Source organism: Camelina sativa, chromosome 13, assembly GCF_030686135.1.
Source record: "Camelina sativa cultivar CO46 ecotype springtype chromosome 13, ASM3068613v1".
NCBI classification, from domain to species: Eukaryota; Viridiplantae; Streptophyta; class Magnoliopsida; order Brassicales; family Brassicaceae; genus Camelina; species Camelina sativa.
Genome location: NC_141892.1, coordinates 7,576,780 through 7,601,387, shown reverse-complemented (window position 1 = coordinate 7,601,387; position 24,608 = coordinate 7,576,780). Strand labels below are relative to the sequence as shown.

The following is a 24,608-nucleotide window of genomic DNA, read 5'->3' as shown; positions in this document are numbered from 1 at the left end:
TCTTGATTCAAAAATCTTTTGAGAGTTTACGAGATCGGCTTGTGAGAACTGTTTCTTACTAGATATCTTTAAAATGTTCAAAAAATGGGGCGTTCCGAGAATCGAACTCGGGACCTCTCGCACCCAAAGCGAGAATCATACCACTAGACCAAACGCCCTTATTGATTTATAGTAGCATTAAATTTATATGTATCTTCACTGACCCTGACTTACGTGAGCGTCTCGTCCCGGCCTTCCTTCAGAATAAAATTATCAATACTTGATTTTTAATATCATGGTATAGGTTGCGTTTTATGATATGCAAGAAGAGAGCTTCATACCAAACTGCAAAATACTGATATTTCATATATATGGAGAACTTACAATGATCAAGGGACTAGTAACCGTGAAGAACTCTTAGTGGATTTTGCATCTTAATCTAAAAACCACTAAATTACCCTTTGGATCCAAAAAAAAAAAGCAAAAAGTAAGCAAAAGAGTGATCTTTTGATCCCACTATGTGGTTTCAGCTCCAGAGTCATAAAATCAAATTAACAGGTAGTGCATCGACATTAGGTTCATAGACGTCTTGCAAAGCTCCATGTATCTCTCTTGTTACTTTCAAAGTAGGAACTTGATGCGAGAATCTGAGCAGTTCGGATTTCGGGATTGTGAATCTCACATCAGCACCATCAATCCTGTGTTCTGTAGCAGCCAAATATACTGAACCAAAACCTGCACGGTCAGTTAACTTAAAGCCACCATCAGGCGCCAACAGCAAAACCTTGTATTCCGCCGCTTTGTCATCCAAAACTTCTACAAGATCATAAGTCTGGGATTGAAGATCAGAGACCTCAATGTCATTACTCCAGTTTCAGTAGATAGACCTCAGTGTCATACCAGTCTTTGGCATGATACTGTAATTATTTCCATCTCCGGATGAGTCTGGGCTTAGCTGACGTGAGAATACATCAAGATCAGTGAATATTTCGAGAGATTTTGTTGCTCGGAAGTTCCCACAGCCGATGGGCATTCTCTTGTCAGTCCACTGGTTAGCGCCTTTGATTGATGTAGCCTTCAGCCGACCAACATGCAATTTAACTACCGGATCCTGCTCAAATGCCTGAATAAAGGTGATTTTCTGAATCTTGCCATAGTACCGGGGCAAGTTATCCTCACCACTGCAAAATGACCAGATTTGGCCAGTTTGAAATGTCCTTCCCTTACTAGCAAAGTGCACGCTTTGCGAATGTGTGTTATACTCGGAGTTTGACTCTGTAGGCTCTGCTAGTAGATGCAAAGGGACGTCTATCTCTTTGATATTTGCTGGTAACGCAGCGGGATCCAGCTCATAAGCACCTCGAGGCACACCTTCTGCTTCTTTTCCAGTCGTCTTTAATGATGGAACACGATGGGAGAAATGATATTCACCGCGATTACGAACATAAGTTGTAACAATTGCCTCATTAAAGCGACAAAACAAGCTAAAGAAGCCTTTTGCTTTATGCAAGAATCCAGCAGATAAAGGATCACTTGATCCAGCATCCTCTGACACTATTTCGGCAAATGCGTACTGATATTTCCAGGGAGAATCAGGATCAGCAAACCAGTTGATGTCCCAGTTCGTGAAAAGAGCCTTGTAGCGACCCTTGAAGACAGCCCATGTCTCTCCTTTTCTTGGGTAAATACTGAATTTACCCACGCTACTTCCTTTGTTGCAATGAACCACGTGAGAAAACCTGGTGTGGTCTTTAATAGTTTCATCTTTCCCAAGTTTAAACCTACCAACAGAAACAGGCAAGTCTTGTTCGTACCTCTGAATTGGCTCCTCACCATGTGGATCAGGCTCAAGCCATGTGACACTAACATCAAAACCAGAAACTGAAACTTCTCTGATCTGAGCATACAATCTAGGCATCCCATCCACTGTATCATAGAGAGCCCAGGTCTGGCCAACTGCAAACTTGCTTACTTCCCTCAGCTTATCAAAGTCATTAAATTTTAAAACCTGTGTCGCTCTTTCTAGCTTTTCTCCTGCTTCCTCCTTCTCCAAAGACCCGTTACCATTTATGTTGCTTTGTACATCAGAAGCCTGTCGCTTGCTAAACACAAACCTCTGAGACTGCTCTCCTCCATCAAAACCAAGATCTTTTATAGCTGTAGTGTCACCAACAATAATAACTTCTTCATTATCACTGCAGTTTCCACTTTCTCCCTCACTTCTCACCAATCCTTCCCTCTTTCTCTTCTCACCAGTGTTTGCAGCAGAAGAAAATGTCTGAAGAACAGACTTCTGATTGTCAGATGGAGCAAGCTTTCGAGCACCATCAGGGTTAGTCTTTTCCATCATAGCTTTACCCTTGAGTGGCTCCTCCAGTATGATCTCAACTTGATCAGGGTAAGTCCTTTTACATCAACAACAATGAACAAAAAAAAGCAATCAAAACCAAGCAAACGTCAAAATAGTTTGCACAAGATTAACTGCTCTAAGCATTAATTCATCCGTCATCCGTCATACTCATACGTTAAGACTTTCAAAAATCCAAGATACATATAATAAAGTTAACAACTCAAAATTTCCAAAATCGGGTGGAAACAACAACCAGCCCTTTTTCTTTTAAAAAAAAACCATTTTTATCATAGTTTGAAACACATTTGAAAGAAAAAGAAAAAAAAATTCCTAAAACCCCACCAAATTCCTAGCTATGTATCATGATAGAGAGAACAATACCAAAGATAATCAGATACAGGGAGTTTAGCCGGATAAGGAAAAAAAAAAGTAGAGCCGATCAGAGAGCTTACTCTGTCTAAGAGGCCGACGTCGGAGAGAATTGTGGTTCCGGTGAAGGTTACGTCGTCTCTCTCTCTCTCTCTGTAAGAGAACGCACACAAAACGACAACTCTTTTTCACTTTACTCTGCCAAATTTACCCCGCTTCCCTTTCCCAGGCGGTAAAAACTAAAAAGCCCTATTTTGCTAATTAGTTTTGGCGGGAAAACGCTCCACCGAGAAGAAGATAAATGGGCCACACGATCTTCATAGGCCCAATAAGCCCAGGTTATCACTTTTAAATAAATAAACAAATAAAAATAGCTTCCTTATAGTTAAAATATAATAATAATTATCCTAAATTTGTCCGGTCTTCTTCCTTAGGGTTTGAATTTTGAAATTGTTCAGTTCCTTCTCTCTCTACCATTTTTCCCCCTCTCTGTTTCTCTCTCTTCTCAAATCCGTTCAGCAACGGCCATTGATTCTCTTTAGAGCTTCAAGATCTCCGAATCGGATCTCAGAAGAGTTGAAAGCGCCGACGATGAATCAGTACCACATCTACGAAGCTATTGGACATGGCAAATGCTCGGTAAATTTAGAATCTGCTTTCGCATTTTTCCCGATATTATACTTTTTTTTTTGTTTCCGAAGTGATTTGCATAGTAACTTTTTTGTTCAAATCGGTTCGCAGACTGTGTATAAAGGAAGGAAGAAGAAGACGATTGAGTATTTTGCTTGCAAGAGTGTCGATAAGTCGCGGAAGAACAAGGTTCTTCAAGAGGTAATAATCATCAGATCTATCGAATTAGCGATTTACGCTTGGGTTACCTAAGATCTGGGGTTTGTGCCGTATTCACTCTAGATTTGTCAAATCGATGCTCTTAGGTTTCTATTTCTGTTTGATGTTTACGAATTGAAAGGTCGGATTGATTTGGGTAAGGATAAATTTGGTAATTATTCACTTCCTTTTCAGGTCAGGATCCTCCACTCGCTAAATCATCCGAACGTACTCAAGTTCTATGCTTGGTAAAACTTACTTGCTAATTTGTAAACAATCATCTGAATCTCTTTAGTTATTTGCTTTCTAATTATCGTCTTCTTAATGATGTCTCAGGTATGAAACTTCTGCTCACATGTGGTTAGTTCTGGAATATTGCGTTGGGGGTGATCTCAGGACGTTATTGCAGCAGGTACCGCTTGCAGTTTGGCTATATTTATTGGATTATATATGGTAACAGAACTGCTATATTTATTGGATTATATATGGTAACAGATTTTCTGAAACTCACAATTTCTCTAGGACTGTAAACTGCCAGAAGAATCGATCTATGGTCTTGCCTATGATCTTGTCATAGCCCTGCTGTAAGATCCTTTTTTAACCATTTTGACAGGACTTCTAGGTGCATGTAGAAAATGTTTTCTCTTATGGACTTTTCTTTCCTTGAATTTCTCAGATATTTACATTCGAAGGGAATTATCTATTGTGATCTGAAACCATCAAACATCTTACTCGATGAAAACGGTCATATTAAGGTACGTCTGTTGCTGTGGTTTCTATGCAGGTGTCTAGTTTATGATGATAGTTTATTTCGTTTTAATGGTCTCATATCACTGTGTTCAGCTGTGTGATTTTGGGTTGTCAAGGAAGCTAGATGACATTTCTCAATCTCCTTCCACGGTAAACAGTTTTGTCCGTTTTCGTTTTTCTATATAAGCTTTCCAGTAATGGTGAAATTTATGATCTTAAATTACACTGAAAACTGTATGTCGTTGGTACTTATATCTCTTGTGATAATTTGCGTCAGGGAAAACGTGGTACCCCGTATTATATGGCTCCAGAGCTATATGAAGATGGGGGGATCCATTCTTTTGCTTCTGATTTATGGGCACTTGGCTGTGTGCTATACGAATGTTATGCAGGAAGACCTCCTTTTGTGGCAAGAGAGTTTACCCAGCTTGTGAAATCGATTCATTCAGATCCAACTCCTCCACTCCCTGGAAATGCAAGCCGTTCATTTGTCAATCTCATTGAGTCTCTTCTTATCAAAGACCCTGCTCAAAGAATACAATGGGCAGAACTCTGTGGTCATGCCTTTTGGAAGAGTAAGATTAATTTAATTCAGTTGCCTACTCAGCCTGCTTTTGATAATATGATTGGCATATACACAAAGCCATGCCTTTCTGAGCGTAACGGAGACAGACCAAATAAGACCCCTCCAAAATATCGGGAGAAAGATCCAAAAGGAGGTACAAAGCACAATGAGAACTCCATTCAAGGTTCAAAAGGCCATGAGACGCCAGTAAAGGGAACGCCTGGTCGTTCTAAAGCTCAAAAGCTTCCTAGTAAAGCAACTGAGGAAAAGCATGGAGCTCGTCCTGGTGCTAACAGACAGGTGAATATTTTAAGATTGTCAAGGATAGCAAAGGCAAATCTCCAAAAGGAAAATGAGAAGGAAAACTACAGGAGACCCTTACCTAATAGCAACGAGAATTGTGCTGAAGTGAAGATTGAGAACACTGATATGGAACTTGATTTTGATGAAAACAATGAAGATGAGGGACCTGATGAATCAGAAGGAACCGAGAACACCTCTTGTGCACAAAATGAAAGAGTTATCAACCAAAATGAGAGTCACAGAAGACCAGGAGTTATAAGCAGTAATGTGCCTGATGAGAACTCGTCTGCAAATGAAACACTAACCTCAGTTGAAGCAAGAGATTGCCATGAAGAGCAGTCTGAGCCAATGGACGTGTCAGCTGCGCCACCTAGTGCTAGTCCTCAGCTTAAAAGTCACCGAGGAAGAGAAGTTTCTGGAGTTGGTGTTAATCATGACTCATCTAAAACACCTACTAGCCTCACTGACGTCCTTTGGCATTTATCTGATCTTTCTGTTAGGCCTGTCATGCCCAGCAGAAAATCTGACAAAGAAGCAGTGCCTTCTCTCTCATTCGAAACACCACAGCCTTCTGATTTTAGTAAGATGGGAAAGCAAGAATTAGAACCGCTTAACAATAAGATCATAACGGTTCTAAGTGGAAGCAGTTCTGGCCTGTCAGAGAAACAGAATTTGATCAGATACCTCGAAACATTGAGTAGCAATGCTGATGCAGCCAACATCCTGACCAACGGACCAATAATGCTTGTGCTTGTTAAAGTTTTGAGATTATCCAAGACCCCAGCGTTTCGTGTACAAATTGCTTCACTAATTGGTTTGTTAATTCGGCATTCTACCTCAATCGAAGATGACTTGGCAAATTCTGGTATTTTAGACTCTCTTACTAACGGCCTCAGAGACAAGCATGAAAAAGTGAGAAGGTTCTCTATGGCAGCTCTAGGTGAATTGCTATTCTACATATCAACTCAAAATGAGCATAAGGATTTCAAACCACCAGAATCCCCTTCAAAAGAAACCCGGTCTGCATCGGGTTGGCAGGTCAGCATCTCTGAATTATATTACTCTTAAATTGTGGATCATTCGGCTTTTAATGTTTCTGGTATATTTCTAATGGACCAAAAGTCCATTGCTTAATCTGAATGGTTTATTTTACCGTTGTTTCCTCTCTAAACAGTTTCTTATTTTCTTAAACTAGGTTTCAAATGCCTTGATCTCTCTTGTGTCATCTGTCTTACGAAAAGGAGAAGATGACCTGACTCAGCTCTATGCGTTGAGGACGATAGAAAACATCTGCAGTCAAGGAGCTTATTGGGCCACTCGTTTCACCAGCCAAGATTTGATTAGTAACCTCTGCTATATCTACAGGGCAACTGGGAAACAGGAGAGCATGAGGCAGACTGCTGGATCATGTTTAGTCCGTCTTGCTCGCTTTAACTCTCCTTGCATTCAGACGGTCGTGGAGAAGCTTTCATTGAAGGAAATAGCTTCATCTTTTGTCAAAGGCAGCGCAAGAGAGCAGCAAGTCTGCTTAAATCTTCTGAACATGGCTATGATTGGAAGTCATACATTCACAAGCTTTGGAAGGCATCTCGTGACATTGACAGAGGAGAAAAATCTTTTCCCTAGTTTACTCTCCATCATAGAGCAAGGAACGGAAGTTCTGAGGGGCAAAGCTCTTCTCTTTGTTGCATTTCTCTGCAAACACAGTAGGCGTTGGCTGACAAATTTCTTCTGCAATGCAAGATTTCTCCCTGTGGTGGACAGATTAGCTAAAGAAAAAGACAGTTATGTGCAACAGTGTCTTGAGGCATTTGTGAATGTCATCGCCTCCATAATACCAGGCTTGCTGGATACAATAACCAGTGATATCCAACAACTGATGACAGGAAGACGCCATGGACCTGTCTCCCCCCTTAACAGTCGAGCTCCTTTAAAGACTAATGCACACCTGTTCCCTGTGGTTCTTCATCTTCTCGGAAGCTCTTCGTTTAAGAACAAGATGGTAACTCCACAAGTCCTAAGGCAGTTGGCAAATCTTACAAAACTTGTGGAAGCATCGTTTCAGGTCAGTATTTGCAACTTTACCATCCCCTTTTATATTATGATACTCTAGCTCAAACGAAATGCTCTGTTATTTTATTTTGCACTAATAGGATTGGTCAATTGCTCGTCAGCCTTTAAATTTCTTACTTCATTATGATAGACGTATATGGTTAGTGGTGCTTCTTATAGGATAAGATGAAGATTTTCATACAGCTGATTCCGGAACTTCCTACTAAATTACTTCGTTCCTCTGTTCACTCTAGATATGTGTTTAAGATGCTTGACGATACTCATATCCTCTTTTTCTAGTATAGAGATTGTTTAAGTTGCGAAATGCTTCATAGATACTCATCTCTTCTTTTCACTATGAGATTGTTTAAGATGCTAAAAGCTTCATTCATTAATCGATCATAAAATAATTCTCATGACTTGTTAACAATTTGCAGGGAAGAGATGACTTCCGCATAACCCTTCTTCAAGTTCTAGAATGCATAGCAGAAGATGCTCCTCTGGTTGCACAAAATGCTGAGATCATTATCCGTGAGATTCTCCCGTCTCTGGCTGGAATCTACAATGGGAACAAAGACGGGGATGCTCGGTTTCTCTGTTTGAAGATCTGGTTTGATTCAATGACAATTCTCTTAACCGAGTGCACTGAAATCGAGCAACAAACATCTGAGGATTTGAAATCAATATCCAACTCTCATTTCCTCCCACTCTACCCTGCATTGATCCAAGACGAAGATCCAATCCCAGCTTACGCGCAAAAGCTCCTCGTCATGCTCGTTGAGTTTGATTACATCAAAATCTCCAACTTATTGCATCATAATACAGTTTCACAATGCTTCGAGTTTCTTCTCGGAGACTTATCAAACGCGAATGTGAACAACGTCAAGCTCTGTCTTGCCTTAGCCTCAGCTCCAGAGATGGAAAGTAAATTGCTCTCTCAGCTCAAAGTAGTGAGGAGAATCGGAAATCTGTTGGAATTCGTGAATGCCAAAGACATGGAAGATTTCCTTGAACCCACTTTAAGTCTCTGCAGAGCTTTTCTGCTACGGTCACTTGGGAACAAGAAAGGTCTCAGCTCCAACTACACGAAAGAGCCAATGCTGTTATCAGAGACATCTTTTACATTCGAGGTCGATCCACAGGAATGTATAAGAGATATTGCAGATTTCGGCAGCAACATTGGCCTATTCTTGCACCTAGCGGCTTCAGATGATGACACAAGCATCGGATTTGCAGATATTGCCTCTGAATGCGTGGTGTTGCTACTTAAAGCGGCATCGAGAGAAGCCACGACGGGATTTTTAACCAATCTTCCAAAGATCACACAGATTCTTGACTCGTGGCACAGGAGGAAGAGCACGGAGCAATACTCGTTGGTTCTGAAAAGGATATTGCATTGTTTAGGTTACGCTTGCAAGCAGTATCTATCGCAGGCGATGATTTTGTCGCTATCAGGACACGATGTCGCTAAGATCAACGCCGTTGTCTCTGAGATCAAGAACTCAGATGTGGCTGGTCTTAATAGCGTCGCTTCCCTCGTTGCTATGGAGTTGCAGAGATTACCTCGTTGAACAAAGGTAAGCTTTAATGATAATTAAGTTTTTTTCATCATTGGTAAGTCTTCTTACATGTTCGTAATCTCTTGTTGTTGAACCAGGATTAACGGACATTGACGCTGTATGTACGAGGTAAACAAAATCAAAACCATGTGACATTGAGAATCAAGATCTATTTGTCTCTTTGTAATGTGTATATTTCTCTTAATTACAATTTTTGTACCACTACAAAACTACTTCCTTAATATTATCTTCTTTTAGATTTACACACTTATTGAATGTTTGAGATTTAGTAAGCAACTCTACATTCTAGAAACTAATGCATGGTTAATTCAGATTAGACTAGACTGACGATTATAGATGAAGAAGAAAAACATGTGCCGATCATCTAAGAAAAAGTGAGATATTGCTTTGGGTGAAATCAAGAGCATCTCCACTGGGAGATTCTCTCAGTGTTGCTCTTGCTTTTGGGGCCAAAAAATAAATTAAAAATCCAATATTTGTGTCCATTAAGCAGAGAACGTTTTTCCCAGAAGGAACTTGAGCAACATTTCTCGGAGAAAAAAGTTGCTATGTCCCTGTTTTGGTAGGTTGATGAGTAAATAAAAAAAAAAAATCCAATCCTCTCTCTTTTCTCTCTCCATCCAAAAGGTGAATCAATCCCCGATTTGATTTCGTCTTCGGATTACGCCGCGCCGGAGAAGTCTTCCCTTCATTGTCTTCGCCGCGTCGGAAAAGCAAATCGAACGGAATCAGAGAGAGATGAAGCAAAGTAAACACGAGAGAGAAAATTTGGTATAGGCCAGTTGTATCTCAAAGCTTGCTGTCGATACTCCTCTACATACTGGGCAGGTAATTATATGATTAATTTAATTTTGATATGAGTTGGTGTAGTGGAGATGGTCTTGGGGTCCTATTCTTAGATATTGCTTAATTATTAGTATGACTTTTATGTGTTGATAGAAAAAAATAGTTCAATTATAATATCATGATGTCTGTATTCTTTATAGTAAAAGAATAAACTATATGAAATCACAATCAATCCTTGTGGAAACCCCTTAGCTCTTTTCTCAAAAAAACTCTCAAGTCTTCAATTATATCTTCCAAACACATCAACCATTTACATCTCGAGTCTCGACACCTAGTTAACAAAAAAGAAACCACTTCCCTTCCCACTCAACCAACTCCAATGACCAATACTATAGACTATAGAGTTACAACTCAAATGCTCTTTTACACAGTACTATAAGCTGCATCATTGTGGAACTATACAATCCTTTGTGTAAGAATCTAGTCGCTTTATATGTTTCTGCATAATATATGTTCAATGTCTGTAAGTAATAGCCAAATTTAAAAATTTAAAAATAAAATGTATAAGAAAATTTTTAAACAAAATATGGGCCAGGGATCTAGAAGCCAAAAAAAAAAAAAAGGTATTCTATTATTGACTATCACAGAGAGCAACAAAACCAAAACTAAATTCTATTCATACATCATGATTGCAAAAAAAAACAAAAAAAAAAGTAGTTCTCTATTGGAGGTGTGTGAACCCAAAAAAAGTACTTGATTAAATTGAAAATTGATATACAGTATTTAGTTTTGCAAAGAAGGTCTTCTTCTCTTTTAGTCTTTTTCTTCTTACCTCCAAAAAAATTATATTACTATTTTACAAAGAGTAAAAGCTTCTTTTATATAGACTCTATAGAGACATCATCATTACAACTCAAATTGCACTCCGATCAGTCGATAGAGAAAGACACATCCAACAACAAAAAAGAACTCAACTTTGATTTTCTTCATCATTTAAAAAAAAAATGGCTTTCTCTTTTCTCAAAACACTTCTCATCTTCTTCATCTTTATGATCTCACTCTCCTCTCCTTGTCTCTCTTCTTCTTTGCCATCTTCCCCGACCATCTCTCCCTTCCAACAGCTTTCTCCGGATATCGCCCCTCTCCTCCCTTCCCCCGGTGACTCTCTGCCTTCCGACGACGGCGGCGGCACAATACCAGCTTCTCCAAGCCCTCCTGATCCCGACACTAACGACGGCTACTACCCTGACCCTTTGGCCTTTTCTCCCTTAGCTTCTCCGCCGGTTTCTTCTCCTGCTCTTCCTTCATCTCATCCTTCCGCCGGAGTTTTACTCCTCACCGTTGTTCTCTCATCCGCCTTCGTGGCGTTGTAACACTACTATAAAGTTCACTTCACTTATACATCAACGAACGTTTTGGTTTCCACGTACGTGTTTTTCCAATGTATATCATTCTCGAATAATTTAAAATGTTAATTCGTTTGAGTTCGATTGAGCAATCATATATATGCATGTATTTGTAAAAAGGATAATACCATTTGATCACAAGTTCACAATGTGTTTTGTCAACCAATCGACTGACAAAATTTCATAATGGTTGTATGATTATTTATTATGCAAATGCATTATATATATTTGCTGATAAACATCTAATTTATTTACTGATATAAACTGAAGTAGGAGAATCTTATGTTAGGTGAACTTCATTTGTCTGTTTCTGATGTTTGCTTTTTTCCCTGAAAAAGGACCTTTTGAAAAAGTTTAAATCATGTTTTAAAATAATCTATATATGCTTTAAGGATTTGATCATACCTAATTACGACGTGATGAGTGCATAAATTATATAGTACATACACTATGACTTTGTTCATATGGTAACTTTTTATAAGAAAAAATGAGAATCAATACATACATTAACTTTGTGTAAACTTAATTAAGAAATAGATAAAATATGGATATGCAGATTGATGATAATTGGTAAAGTTTATATCGAAAATAATATCATATATGAGATTTAACCATATATAAATAGTTAATTGCATTATACGGGTTACTTAAAGCTAGTATACTATGCATTTGGAGAGCTTATTAATCCTGACGATTCCAAAGCATAAAAGTGTTTTTCTTATCCTGTCTCACACTTTAAGTTACTTTTTTTAGTTTTCGTAACAGTTCGTTGTCAAAATCACACAATACTAATAATTTGATCGATGATGTATAAACAAGACTTTATAATTTTAAGGTTTGTGCGTGACAGATTGTATAATCACTACAACGTTGTGTTGGTGCCCACTTAGTTTGTCCTTAGTGGGAGCAATATGAAGCTATAACATATATATATTTTTAAAAACACATATATAAAAGAAACCCATACTCGATATATAAAACTTTATAATTCTTTATAAATTTGTGGATCCTTAACAAATCAAAAACATTTTATCACTTTGAATCGACGTTACTAATACATGTTATTAATTAATGTCAACATGCAATTTCATAAATGAAAAGAATTAACATACTCTTGTATTGCATGGAAAACACATATAGCCAAAAATCAAACAAATTAAACAGACGCTAGCGAGCTTTGATGAAGATCAGTGCCAGGATTTGTAAAGAACATATATAGTAAGAAGAAAAAAACAAAAGAAAAAAACAAAAGAAAAGCAATTCCACTATGACATCAGTGATGATCAATTGATCATTATTCGTAAATGTCGCTATGACTGATCCTAGATCCTAATTAAAATCTAAACTAGAACAAAAAAAAGTACAACGAATTCCACTATCTAATTACTACAATCTACAAATCCCATAAAACTCCACAATCTGGAAGTTTCTCGGATATGATTCAAACAACCGACGCACGGGTTCGCTACATGAACAGGCACGCACGCGCTATGATGTTTCTTGTTTCAACAAAGACCTAACTGATTACAAACCAAGCTTCAAACGAAGTCCGTTTCACTTAACACCTACGGTTTAATACTTTATTTTTTAACTCAGCATTGTACGGTTCGCAAACCAGCAATCTGATAATGCCCACCCCCAAGAGACCAAGGCCCAGGCCTGTTTTAAAAACCAACAAAGTAAAACGGCTTTTAAGAACTCGGGCCACAAATTTAAACTGGTGGATCCATAAATCACATCCAGATAAAAACCAGGTTAAGTATCAGACCCAATCAATTGTGTGTGTTTAGGGCCAAATGCTGGAAGCCTGAAACAGTGATAACCACAAACCATTCCAAATTAAAAACTTTGGTTGTAAATGATGAGAGAAAAAAAACACACATTGTGTTTTGTAAATCGTTTGAACGTTTTTTTTTTTTTTTTTTTTTTTTTTTTTTTTAATAACTCAGGAGTGATCCTAAAGGCTTCCTAGGCCCAAAGACTAATCTCCTGGGGCCGAGGGAAACCATGTTAAAATTCGAACCCCGTGGCCAATGCTACTCGAACCCAGGTGGCGGAACACACACATTGTGTTTTGTAAATCGTTTGACCGTATTTTATTATACAAAATGACAAAATGTGTTATGTTTCACGCATTTTTTAAAAGATGGAAGGTTGTCGTGGTTTTAGTATTGTTATCTTTAGACAATTAACAAGTTCTTTACTTTTCAGCTATGCCTATATTTATCTCTCTCCAAAATATATATGTTTTTTTTTCTTGGTGAAACCTCCAAACTATATATGTTTATATCAAAGTTAAAACCATTTATGAGAATGTATAAGAAGAAAAAAAAAACTTTAAATGCGGACCATATTTTTGATGTGGGGTTAGTAGTTTAGTACTGACTGTATGCTTTTTACAGGATATTAATATTATGAAATAAATAAACCAGAGGAAATATGCGGTGAAACTAAGAGACGTGAACGAGATTATGGTCGGTTCATCAAAAGATATGAAATTTAGCTATTAACTGTGTCTGTATTTATAATACAGATTACAAAACTGAAACTGTATTTTATGAAATAGCACATTGATTAACAAACACATTGTACACAACTGAAATGTGATTAAACTAAACGTAAAAAAATCATACAATAAAATATGCGTAAATATCTCTTTAATTATAGATTAAACCTAAAATACCATGCGTGGAGGTACCGATCGAGCCCGGAACATGACAGGATTAATTAATTAAAGTAAGAACTTCGTACTTATCTAAAACTATTTTTTTAAATCGAAAACTATGTACTGGACTACTGGTATACCTTTTTTGTCTATTTGTCAACAAAATAAGTTAGGTTTGGCTTTAAAAGAAGAAAGGGACAAAACCACAAAGGAGAATGCGGCATTAATAGTTAAAGCACCCGCTTTTGGGTTAACCAATCATTCGAATGTGAAAAAGAATAAAAGAAGAAGCAAGATGCTAACCTACGCTACTACCCACCCATCCAATGTTTTCTTTATACAAAACAAACGAATACATAAAATTTATCTATGGTTAATTGATGAATCATGGACGTGTGTGTCTTCCCAAACGTTTTCGTCTCGAGTATAAACTACAAACAATTTCGCACGTAGTAGTAGTAGTATACATAATATCAAAGTCAATTAACCAAATATATTCGTTAAGACATGGTAATTGGTATCTTCTCTTCAAAAGTCAAGCTACGTGTGATATAACTTTAAATCCCTCAATTTCTATGACTTTTTCTCATATATATAGTATCCTTCAAATCTCACTGATTGTATACTATTTTTTTAAAACCTTTTCTTCTCCATCTAAAAGTCGTATTGCTTGCTACAAAATAGAATTAACATCGAAGGTAATAAACAAACTAGGAAGGGGACCGAATAAGAGAGATAGAGAGGATGGGCTACGGTTCGGTTACTACTACATTTAGGAGCGATGGTTAGATATTTATAAGTGGTCCATGAGCTCCTAATAATACCTTTTGTTTTATTTATTTATTTTATATAGCCCACATGAGTTGTCTTTTTGAAGTATTTTTTTTTTTTATATATACAAAATATGTAACCTTATACGGTTATACCTGACCTGATAGATATTTCTGAAAGATAAGGTTAATATATATATGTATATATATGTGTGTGTTAGACTGATTAAAATAAAAATTATGTTTCCTTTCTAACATAAAGCTATATGTGGTATGAAAAACTATGAATTTACCTATCAAAAAATGTGTCAAAAAAAAAAACGTCAGTTAATTTCTTTTGAAATTTAAATTATTATTTGCCTTTTTATAATAAAAAAACGGAATCTTATCCAACCCACCAATTTTCTCAGCCACCATTGGTTTTTATTAATTTCTTAACAACCAGAATTGTATTTTCCCCGAATGGTATTGGTAGCATAATATTCAACTCAAATAATATACATATGGTCATGATTCCCACATTTTCCTTAAATTAAATAATTAAATGCATAAATGTTTTGTCAAGGTGTAACAAAAGTATAAAAACATTATTGTTTCTGTCATTTTATGGAATTATCAAGATTAAATTCAACATCAAGAGAATACATATTTTTAAGGATAAACTCCACATTTATCTAAAAAACAAAATTGTCTTAAAATACAAATTCCAAATAAGCTAAAAGTTTTTTGTTTTCCTCCTTTTTTTTTCTTTTTTTCTTTTTTTTTTTTTATAATGTACCTTTTTTGCCGACTGGTATAATAATGGTAATTTTTATTTAAGACCCAAAGAACAAAAAAAAAAAAAACTTTTTTTTCATAAAACAGTGAGACGAAGCTCTCTCTCTCTCTCTCTCTCTCTCTCTCTCACACACACACACACAATAATTGTTGAGATCAATCTACTTCGTTCCTCTCAACAACAACAACACCACCACCACCACTTCTTCTTCTTCCTCCACCTAAAACCTCAAAACCATCTCTTTAAAACAAACTTTTTAAAGTATCCCCAGAAGTCGCATGACCTTACGTAGCTTAATCCTTGAGATGCGCTCGAGGCCGCATCGTGTGGTCCACGATCTTGCCGCAGCTGCAGCTGCCGATTCAACAACTCATGGGTCATCGCAAGATTACCGTTGGTCAGAGATCCCTGAAGAGCTTTTAAGGGAGATTCTCATTCGGGTTGAGGCGGCTGACGGTGGCGAATGGCCTTCACGACGCAGCGTGGTGGCTTGCGCCGGCGTTTGCCGTAGCTGGCGGCTACTTATGAACGAAACCGTCGCTGTCCCGCAGATCTCTTCTAAGTTGACTTTTCCAATCTCTCTCAAACAGGTAAAGTTTGATTTGAATTAAGACATAAAGTTTGAATTTTTATTTTTTTTTGTTGACCATTTTCAAATTCTATGCAAAATTGAAAAAACCTGAATTTGATGTTATGGTTGTGGTATCGTGATTGAGAGATTCGACCTTGTCAAATAAAAGATTGAGAATTTAGCAAACGCTGGTCGCTCTGTGTTTGCGTTTGTATTAGTCTCAAATGCTTGAGTGGCTTTTATTGCAGCGTTGTTGTAATCGAAGAGGCTAAAAAAAGTTTGTTGCTTTGTACTTTTTTTTTTGGCAGCCTGGTCCAAGGGATTCTCTGGTTCAATGCTTCATCAAACGTAATCGAGTTACACACTCATATCACCTGTATCTTGGATTAACCAACTGTGAGCATCAATATATTGGAGTCTGTTTTTTCTTTTTTCGTTTCTTGGTTCTTCTGAAATCTTTAGAGTGACTATCTTTATTTTATATGTCTGTCCGCGTAGCTTTAACGGATGATGGTAAGTTTCTGCTTGCTGCGTGTAAGATGAAGCACACAACTTGCACTGATTACATTATCTCTTTGCGTTCTGATGATATGTCCAAGAGAAGCCAAGCCTATGTTGGTAAAGTGAGGTGCGTATATATATGATCAATCAAAGTTAAAATCATTGATTTAACACTTTGGTTACTGATTTAAACCTATTGGAATTCCAAATTGTGCGAGAGTGTACTAGATAGAGTTGCTCTGCCTGTTTTGTTTTTGCTGTTGATATATATATAAAAGCTCTTGTTTATATTGTTCTCTCTCTATCTAGTATCTACACTCAATGTTAATATTATGCTCTTTCTAAACATGTGGAAGATCAAACTTCCTAGGCACGAAATTCACAGTCTTTGATGGAAATCTGCTGCCGACGACGGGAGCCACAAAGTTGAGAAAGAGCCGATCTTCTAATCCTGCAAAAGTCTCATCAAAAGTTCCTCTTGGAAGTTACCCCGTCGCTCATATCACATACGAGCTGAATGTGTTAGGATCACGGTACTGAATCTTTTCGTCAGATTTAATTTCCCAATTTGAAAAATTCTCTATCTCAAATTTTCATGTAAATTTTTCTCCAACGTCTCTTTGGTCTGGTAGATTAGTCATAGTTTTTAAAATCAAAACTAGAGATTCTTGGAAAGAGTTCCTGAAAATGGTATTGATATTTCCATTCTTGAATTTTCCAAAATTTTGAAATATAGAAGGCGAATAGCATTCACTTCGGTTTGATGTGGTTGCGGTTCATATTCAGTTTTTAGCATAGTAAATCTTTGGTTTCTGCAAGTTTTTTCAAACAAATTAAGGTTTTGATCAGTGAATTTGCATGATTTATTTTTGGGTTCCAAACGTCCGGTTTGTTTTGGTTAAACCAAATTGGCAACCTTTGATTTCGATCTATTCTGATTTGTAATCTTCTTGATGGCACTAACAGGGGACCAAGAAAGATGCAATGTGTAATGGACACAATACCTACAAGCGCAATGGAGTCCCAAGGAGTAGCTTCGGAACCATCAGAGTTTCCCTTACTCGGTACTCGGTCAACTTTCTCCAGGTCTCAATCAAAACCATTGCGGAGCAGCTCTAGCCACCTGAAAGAAACACCATTAGTGCTGAGCAACAAGACACCACGATGGCACGAGCAGCTACGTTGTTGGTGCTTGAATTTCCATGGCCGTGTCACAGTGGCTTCAGTGAAGAACTTTCAGCTGGTGGCCGCAGCAGCACCTACCAGTGGCAGTGTCAGTGGCGGTGGCATGGGGTCGTCACCGGAGAGGCAGAACGAGCGGATAATACTGCAGTTTGGGAAAGTCGGGAAAGATATGTTCACGATGGATTATGGATACCCTATCTCAGCTTTTCAAGCTTTTGCCATTTGCTTGAGCAGCTTTGAGACTAGAATCGCTTGTGAATGATTTGTAAAACTTTTTCAAAGGCATCCTCTGTATTTATCTTTCAAAAGAGCATTTTGTAGCATTTTGTAAATTGTGATCTTTTGAAAAGAACATTTGTATTTAATAATGTTACAGTTGTGATCTTTTTAAAAAGAACGTTCGTGATCTTGTATTTGATAGTGTTACAGTCCCTTCACTTGTATAGCATTTTGTAAAATTGTTATCGTGCAATATCAACTCTATTGCTTATGTAGTGCCATTGCTTGCTCACACCGAAACAAGATATATGTTTTTTAAGCTTCAGGATTTAAGTTTTGTGAAGACAAGGTCGCAAATAATTTTACACTAAGGACAAAAACTATATAAATGCTAAAACAACATGAGACTTTTCTTTTATTTACATATTGCATTTTCATCAAGCGGTCTGCAAACTAGGTGCACCACTGCCTGAACCTATGTTCACTGTCTTGGTTTCAACCTCTGCTGCTTGATCGTCTGAGGTCAACTCAAATTGGCGCAGGTTCCGGACAAAGACTGTGAAAGCATGGAAATGCTCTGGAGAGAAGAAAAGTGCTCCCATTCTCTGGTAAGTGAACAGATCAATTCCTGCATTCTCATCCTTCAGATTCTCAACGATTCTCTCGAACGCACCAGGAACTGGAGCGGACGAGTTTTGGCCTGAAACAACCACTCTTTGTTTCTTGCAGGATGTTTTGAGGTGGGCAAGTAATGACTCGGGGCTCGAGAGAGACTCAGGTGATTGATGCTCATCAGATAGATCCATTCCCGGTATTATCATTCTACAAGAGTTCTTTGCGAAGATCTCTACGATAGCTTCGTACCTGTCTTGACCATTAGGGCTGTAGAATCCGGCGGTTAACTCGGAAGGCTGAGATCTTAGCTTGTTCCATTGGTGTAAGAGAGGTAGCTTCCCACATAGAGGCACTCCAATCCCGCTAAATGCAGATGAAGCAACAGAGAGGACACGGTCTGCGTGGGATGTGAGAAGAGACGAGTACCAAGACAAGAAGAAATCACCATACTGAGATTCCCAGGAACCGCCATCTGAGAAGAAGGAAGAGGAATGAGGTTGTTGATCGTAAGCAGGAGCATCGTGTGGACCACCAAGTCCCCATAGAGGGTTTCCTGTGGATTCAGCGTAGCCTTTGAGAGCGGAGAGCATGTGTTTATCATAACACTGGAACTCTCCTGCGCCAGAGCGCTTGACGTCGTGTTGATGAGAAGGGTATCTTAGCTCACCGTCAGGTCCCAAACCTAATGTGATTCCCTGCAATACAATGACCAAAAGATCAGGAACTAGAACCAGAGTAGACATGACATACTCAGAACGTAAGAGCAAAACAAAGATGATAATATAGTACCGTGATTGTGTTGCCCATGTAATCTGAAAAAACAGACTTGAAGCTCTCACAGAAACCTCTACAAACTTCCATAGGTGTCTTCCCATCAAGAACAGGAACATCATCAACTGCAAACGACAAACACTCTTTGTACTGTTGTCCATATCTGTCAGTAAAATAGACCCCTGGTTCAGCTTCACCAATCTTTTCCACCCAGTCAGGGAGACCAATACCCGGGTTTTTCGATCCATGGAAAGAGAGCGAAGCGTGAAGCTTAAGTCCAACCTTCTTAACAATCTCAGCAACTGCTAAGTAACCAGACCAATCATATTTCCCAGAAGCTTCTTTCTCAACAACTCCCCAAAAGATTGGTAACTCAATGCCTTCAACACCAAGTAGCTTCAAAGCTTTGAGCCCAGCTGTGATAGCTTTCAAGTGGTTCACATTGTTACAGTCTGAAACTGTGTCTAGCGGAAGCCCAACAAATAACTTCACGCTCGCAAGCTGCAACAAAGAACAAAAAAAACATGTTTTCAGAATTTGGATCATAATTAAAGAAGGAAAAATCAAATCTTGCTTAAGTTTCTTCTATGTATCATACGCTCTATCTCAAAGACCCAAGTAAGCAAATTTGATAAACAAATCAATGGATCTGAGTAAATCTGAAAATTTAAAGAAGAGGGTTATAAAAATTACCCATCTAGAATTTGGAGTGGATTTAAGAAAAGGGACTCCATCGGAGACGACGGCTTCGCATTTGACAGATCTGGAAGAGCAACGGATCGAGAGATCCTTAAAATTCGAGCTTTGGCTCAAGAAAGTAACTTTATTTCTCGATTCGCCTGAGATTACAACGGACCCAAACCTGAACCCGAGCTCTCTGTAAGCTAATTCAGCTCTGCAGAGCCTCGTTTGAGGGTTTCCAATCACTGAAACTTCCATTTTCTAACAAAACCAAAAACGAATCGATGACACAAAAACCTAAAAACAAAAAAAAGGCCCAAATTTGTAGCGGAGGATAGAGAAATGGATTAAAACAAAATCGCAAAAGGGAACTAAAAAGAACTCTTTTTTCTTTTCTTTTGTCTTACGAATTTGTGGATTTCGAAAGGACTGTGGGATTTGGTTTATATAAGAAAAGAGAGAAACGTTAATGGATAAAACGGTGCCTATTTGGACATAACACGTGTCGTTACCAGGATGCTCCCTTACGTGTAGCCGCTCAAAATATTTCACTTTTTCATTTTTTTTTTTGTTTCCATTTAATGACAATAATAAATCTTTTTTTTTTTAAGTGTGACCACGAATAATGAAACTATTAAGGAAATACACATACTATCATTTTATTTTATTTTATTTTTGTCAAACACATGATGATACGTATTACTTTAAAAAGTATTTCTAGCGGTATTAGTTTAATCGAAGAAAAAAGATGATACAATATTTGATCATTCACTTCTTAAATTTTGTGGTCAGCTATTTAATCTAATTCTTCTTCATATACATTTATCTGATTAACAAGATGTAATATAGTTTTTAACCAAAAAAAAAAATGTAATATGGTTTCAAACTACTTTGAAAAAGGACCATATATATTTTTAACTTAATTGCATTTGAAAAAACTTCTCGATCTCATCGTTTGAGACGAGTAGCGTACGGTGGTAATATGGAATTTAGCATAATTTTTCAACTGATTAATTCGTCTACTACTCTACTAGTATAATCTATTCATTTTATTGCCATTTGAATTATACTAGTATAAATAGTTGGAATACCGAGGAGATTGGAATCTTATCCAAGTTAACCGTATAAACCTATTATTGCAAGATTCAACGAACAATATCCGTTAACTTAAACGTTCTGATTGGTGAATAATGGAGGCTATTATTATTATGGTTCCTATTATTATTATCAATTTTTTTTATTGCTTTGCTAAATATTATGAATATGATGGGCTTCGCCAGTTGGCTCTCTAGTAAAGGACTAAAGGAACAAAAAATTATTTATTTCCATCATTGGGAAAACACAATCATAATTCATATTCATCGGAAATAGACGATACGTTAAAAACGGAAACAATAATAAGTGGATAACATTGTATTGTACCGAGAAGCCAACGTGGTAATGAGAAAAAGCCACGTCATGTCAAGTTGTCATTGACGAGGAGGGTGTGTGTGACTTCTTTTTAAAAATTAAACTGGCTGTGATTTTTAATTTTAATTAACGTACAGTAGCACTGGTTCAGACAACTTGTTAACACGTGTCGTAACATGGGTGGTTAAATAAACCCATGCTGACTCAGGTCCATGCAAGTATGTTCCCCCCCCCCCCTTTAGATTCTGTACTACTGTGAAGCTGCGACTATTGATTTGTTTTTTCGACCACATCCTCTCTCTGCTTCTCTGTGTGTGGTTTTTAAGATTTTTTTTTAATGGTTTTGGAATACAGTAAAATACGTGTACACGTTGTGGATTTTAGTTTTGATATCTTATAGAGTCTTGTAACTTGTCCATTTTACAAGTTGCAGTAAAGTGTAAAGATATAGCTGTTGTTGCCCAATAGTGAACTCTGGTTGGTTTTTAACCCACATAGCAAATTCTCAAACCATTAAAATATCGTCATCTATAGTTACTTATTAGTTGGATCTAGTACTGGCTATATAGTAGAATAAAATGCTAGAATAATTATTTTAGAAATCTATTTCCGAAGACTTTTAAAACGACATATGATTTACGTGTTTCATTACATGACAAGTGCAAATGTGCAATGAGAGGCGTCGTGGCGCTTTATGTATCACTAAAACTAAAAACAAGGAAATTGGCGTTTGGGAACCAACAAAAGGCCTTTAAGGTCGTCGTGTAAGGTAGGTTTGAGTTTGAAACATTCGGAACCAAGTAAACCATTTTTTCCACTTGCCACCTTGATCAATGCGTATACGATTTCCATTTTCTAAATACTTAGTTTACAATTGCCATGATTGATTTTTAACTGAAATATAATTATCTAAAAGTTATTTGTCTTAAATCACAATTGTCCAAGCATAATCTTCACAAGTTACGTTTCGTGAATTTTCTCTCTCTCTTACAATCCCATTTTTTTTGTTTTTCTTAAGTATTTTAATGTTTTCTGTCATGACTCACACAGTCGGTGCACCAACGAATGTTGAATTATTTTTATTTTTTCTTCAATATCTAATCAATATTTGGCAATTCTACTTCGTTTGAATACAAGCATGCTTTTCTTAATCATGAGTTAGGTTTTTCTTTATTACGTGAATTTCTCTTATCCTCTTTGGATTACATTCGCATTCTCATTTTAAGTCAAAATTCCGATCAACTTCTAAAGCGCTAATTCTTTTGAAACATGACAGCTCACATAATTTTTCTCTTGTTTTATGTCATAATATTTTGACGAATTTTTTGATGATTAAATCACGAGTGGATGCAAATAACATGAAACCCAAATCTCACGTTATTTAACAAACAACAACAACAAAACGTTTTATACTAATAACTAGTACAGTATTTGTCCCGTGCATACGCACGGAGTTATTATTTGATTACAAATAATATATAACTAATTATTAGTTTGTAATATAGTAAATATATCTCAAAAACCATAAACTATTATTAGCCATTGCACGGGAATTCATGTTATTTCAATAGAAGAAATCAAATTTTTTTTTGAGAAACAAATAACAAAAGTGACACACAAACACTTATTAGACATAAACTTATTTTTCTAGTATACTTAAGAGCAATTTAGTCGATCGATATTAACAAAAAAAGGATTTGCTGCATATCAAAAGACATACACTTATCACGTTACAACGTGGCTTTATTGCAAACAAAGTACACTTTCCTATTAAATTAACGTAAACTTTGAGATCCATACATATAATGTCATTATCTAAAGAATTATAACCAAGCGATGAAAATTTGCTTAACGTAATGTTCTAACTTATAACTACCTTTGATTCAATAACATCTAAGATCTATAAGTTAAATATTCAACAGGTTTGAGTAATAATCTGAAGAAGTTACCTCCATAATTTCACTGCAGCAATCTCAGCAACACTATAAAGTGGCGTTTAACACTCTCCTTCCTGTAGATCATTTTATTAATTTAAAATCAACTGTCTTCACTAATGTTTAAATTTATACCTCTCTATTACAAATATTTTATAAAATACTTTATATGTGTGTATTTTGATATGATCTTCAGACATATACGGGTGTGCATGTAAACTAATCAGATTTTAGTACCTTTTCATCCACGATAATAACTTCAATATGCCGAGAGTTATTCCAGGATTATCTTTGACATGACTTCGCAACTTCGGGATAAAAGAGCTCTTCATCTTCCATTCCTTTTTCGATAGAATCAGTTAGGAACTTGACTATAATCCAATCACATCTTCATTTTGTTTCCAGCAAAGAGGATCACATATATTTTAGGTAGAAAAGTATAGAGCTGATGGAACTGAGATTAAAAAAAAAATCTAAACGTTTATCCATGAATCGAATAAAAGTGATGCAAGAGATGCAAGGGAGAGAAATAAAGATAAATTACAGTTTCACTTGAGTTTTATAATAGAGGAAGTCGGGGAGCTGTTTTAAGAGGTAGTTTTTTTTTTTTTTTGAATCGTGGTAGTTTTGGATGAGAAAAATTGGGGATTTTTAAATTGAAGATTTTGTGCTTTTAATTACTTTTACGTTTATTTTGTTCAGTTTTTACATATATGCTTTTATTTTTTAATTTGTTTTGTTTTGTTTATTTTGTTTTTGAGTGAATTGCCAAATGTCCATACTTTGTATATGGAGTACTTCACGTAATTTCTTCTGCAGTTTTGGGCTTTGGCGGTATTTATCATGCATTTCTGGGACCTGAAACTTTCGAAGAATCTTTTCTTTTTTTCGGTTATGTATGGAAAGATAGAAATAAAGTGACCACCATTTTGGGTATTCACTTAATTTTGTTAGGTGTAGGTGCCTTTCTTCTAGTATTCAAGGTTCTCGGGCGTATATGATACCTGGGCTCCGGGAGGGGGATGTAAGAAAAATTACAAACTTGACTCTTAGCCCAAGTGTTATATTTGGTTACTTACTAAAATCTCCCTTTGGGGGAGAAGGATGGATTGTTAGTGTGGACGATTTGGAAGATATAATTGGAGGACATGTATGGTTAGGTTCCATTTGTATATTTGGTGAATCTGGCATATCTTAACTAAGCCTTTTGCATCGGCTCGCCGCGCACTTGCACAAATCACTTGTGATTTATACGATAAAAGATGACTTCGGATTAATCCAATATATATATATATATATATACGGAGTGGGTATTGTAACAAAACTTGATGTATTTAGTGAAATGGGCTTTTAGATATCTAAACATAAGCCCAAATATATTAATTTCATTTGTACGAGTATTGTGCTCCACACGTCTCCCACATTCACGTCCAAATTAGTTATAAGGTCCTAAGAATTTTTTGTCTAAGTCTTCTCTTTATGTGAAAAATGAATGATAAACTGATTAGAATTGAACCCATGATTTGAAAAATCAATTTGG

At 36.8% G+C, this 24,608-nt stretch overlaps 5 protein-coding genes, 1 long non-coding RNA gene and 1 other non-coding gene across 8 annotated transcripts; 3 read left to right on the top strand and 4 right to left on the bottom strand.

Annotated features, from left to right (window-relative positions):
- Positions 1-86: 86 nt before the first annotated feature.
- On the bottom strand, positions 87-158 carry TRNAP-UGG (transfer RNA proline (anticodon UGG)). The gene has a single exon. It is a non-coding gene; the product is annotated as a tRNA-Pro (tRNA).
- A 155-nt stretch (positions 159-313) lies between these two features.
- LOC104735932 (uncharacterized) lies at positions 314-2,925 on the bottom strand. The gene is made up of 2 exons (XM_087480364.1): positions 2,782-2,925; positions 314-2,384 (listed from the first exon to the last, which is right to left on the bottom strand). Exon 2 carries the CDS (start codon positions 2,327-2,329, stop codon positions 854-856), a length of 1,476 nt encoding a protein of 491 aa, XP_087336490.1. The 5' UTR covers positions 2,330-2,384; positions 2,782-2,925; the 3' UTR covers positions 314-853.
- A 154-nt stretch (positions 2,926-3,079) lies between these two features.
- Positions 3,080-9,022, top strand: LOC104738042 (serine/threonine-protein kinase RUNKEL). 2 transcript variants are annotated; one of them, XM_087480362.1, is made up of 11 exons: positions 3,080-3,337; positions 3,440-3,529; positions 3,722-3,774; positions 3,863-3,938; positions 4,049-4,110; positions 4,203-4,281; positions 4,370-4,426; positions 4,554-6,182; positions 6,340-7,209; positions 7,634-8,773; positions 8,854-9,022. In XM_087480362.1, exons 1-10 carry the CDS (start codon positions 3,290-3,292, stop codon positions 8,765-8,767), a joined length of 4,098 nt encoding a protein of 1,365 aa, XP_087336488.1. In that variant the 5' UTR covers positions 3,080-3,289; the 3' UTR covers positions 8,768-8,773; positions 8,854-9,022. The 2 variants fall into 2 exon arrangements, with proteins under 2 accessions (XP_087336488.1, XP_087336489.1); XM_087480363.1 differs by having other exon boundaries at positions 3,108-3,337; positions 4,022-4,110.
- Positions 9,023-10,459: 1,437 nt separating this feature from the next.
- On the top strand, positions 10,460-11,117 carry LOC104735931 (classical arabinogalactan protein 25). The gene has a single exon (XM_010455820.3). It carries the CDS (start codon positions 10,567-10,569, stop codon positions 10,933-10,935), a length of 369 nt encoding a protein of 122 aa, XP_010454122.1. The 5' UTR covers positions 10,460-10,566; the 3' UTR covers positions 10,936-11,117.
- A 4,009-nt stretch (positions 11,118-15,126) lies between these two features.
- Positions 15,127-17,851, top strand: LOC104735930 (tubby-like F-box protein 11). The gene is made up of 5 exons (XM_010455819.3): positions 15,127-15,771; positions 16,061-16,148; positions 16,251-16,380; positions 16,610-16,786; positions 17,220-17,851. Exons 1-5 carry the CDS (start codon positions 15,460-15,462, stop codon positions 17,698-17,700), a joined length of 1,188 nt encoding a protein of 395 aa, XP_010454121.1. The 5' UTR covers positions 15,127-15,459; the 3' UTR covers positions 17,701-17,851.
- A 115-nt stretch (positions 17,852-17,966) lies between these two features.
- On the bottom strand, positions 17,967-20,761 carry LOC104735929 (inactive beta-amylase 9). The gene is made up of 3 exons (XM_010455818.3): positions 19,737-20,761; positions 19,062-19,544; positions 17,967-18,967 (listed from the first exon to the last, which is right to left on the bottom strand). Exons 1-3 carry the CDS (start codon positions 19,980-19,982, stop codon positions 18,095-18,097), a joined length of 1,602 nt encoding a protein of 533 aa, XP_010454120.1. The 5' UTR covers positions 19,983-20,761; the 3' UTR covers positions 17,967-18,094.
- Positions 20,762-22,815: 2,054 nt separating this feature from the next.
- Positions 22,816-23,691, bottom strand: LOC147929287 (uncharacterized). The gene is made up of 2 exons (XR_015577510.1): positions 23,306-23,691; positions 22,816-23,145 (listed from the first exon to the last, which is right to left on the bottom strand). It is a non-coding gene; the product is annotated as an uncharacterized LOC147929287 (long non-coding RNA).
- Between the last annotated feature and the right edge of the window lie 917 nt (positions 23,692-24,608).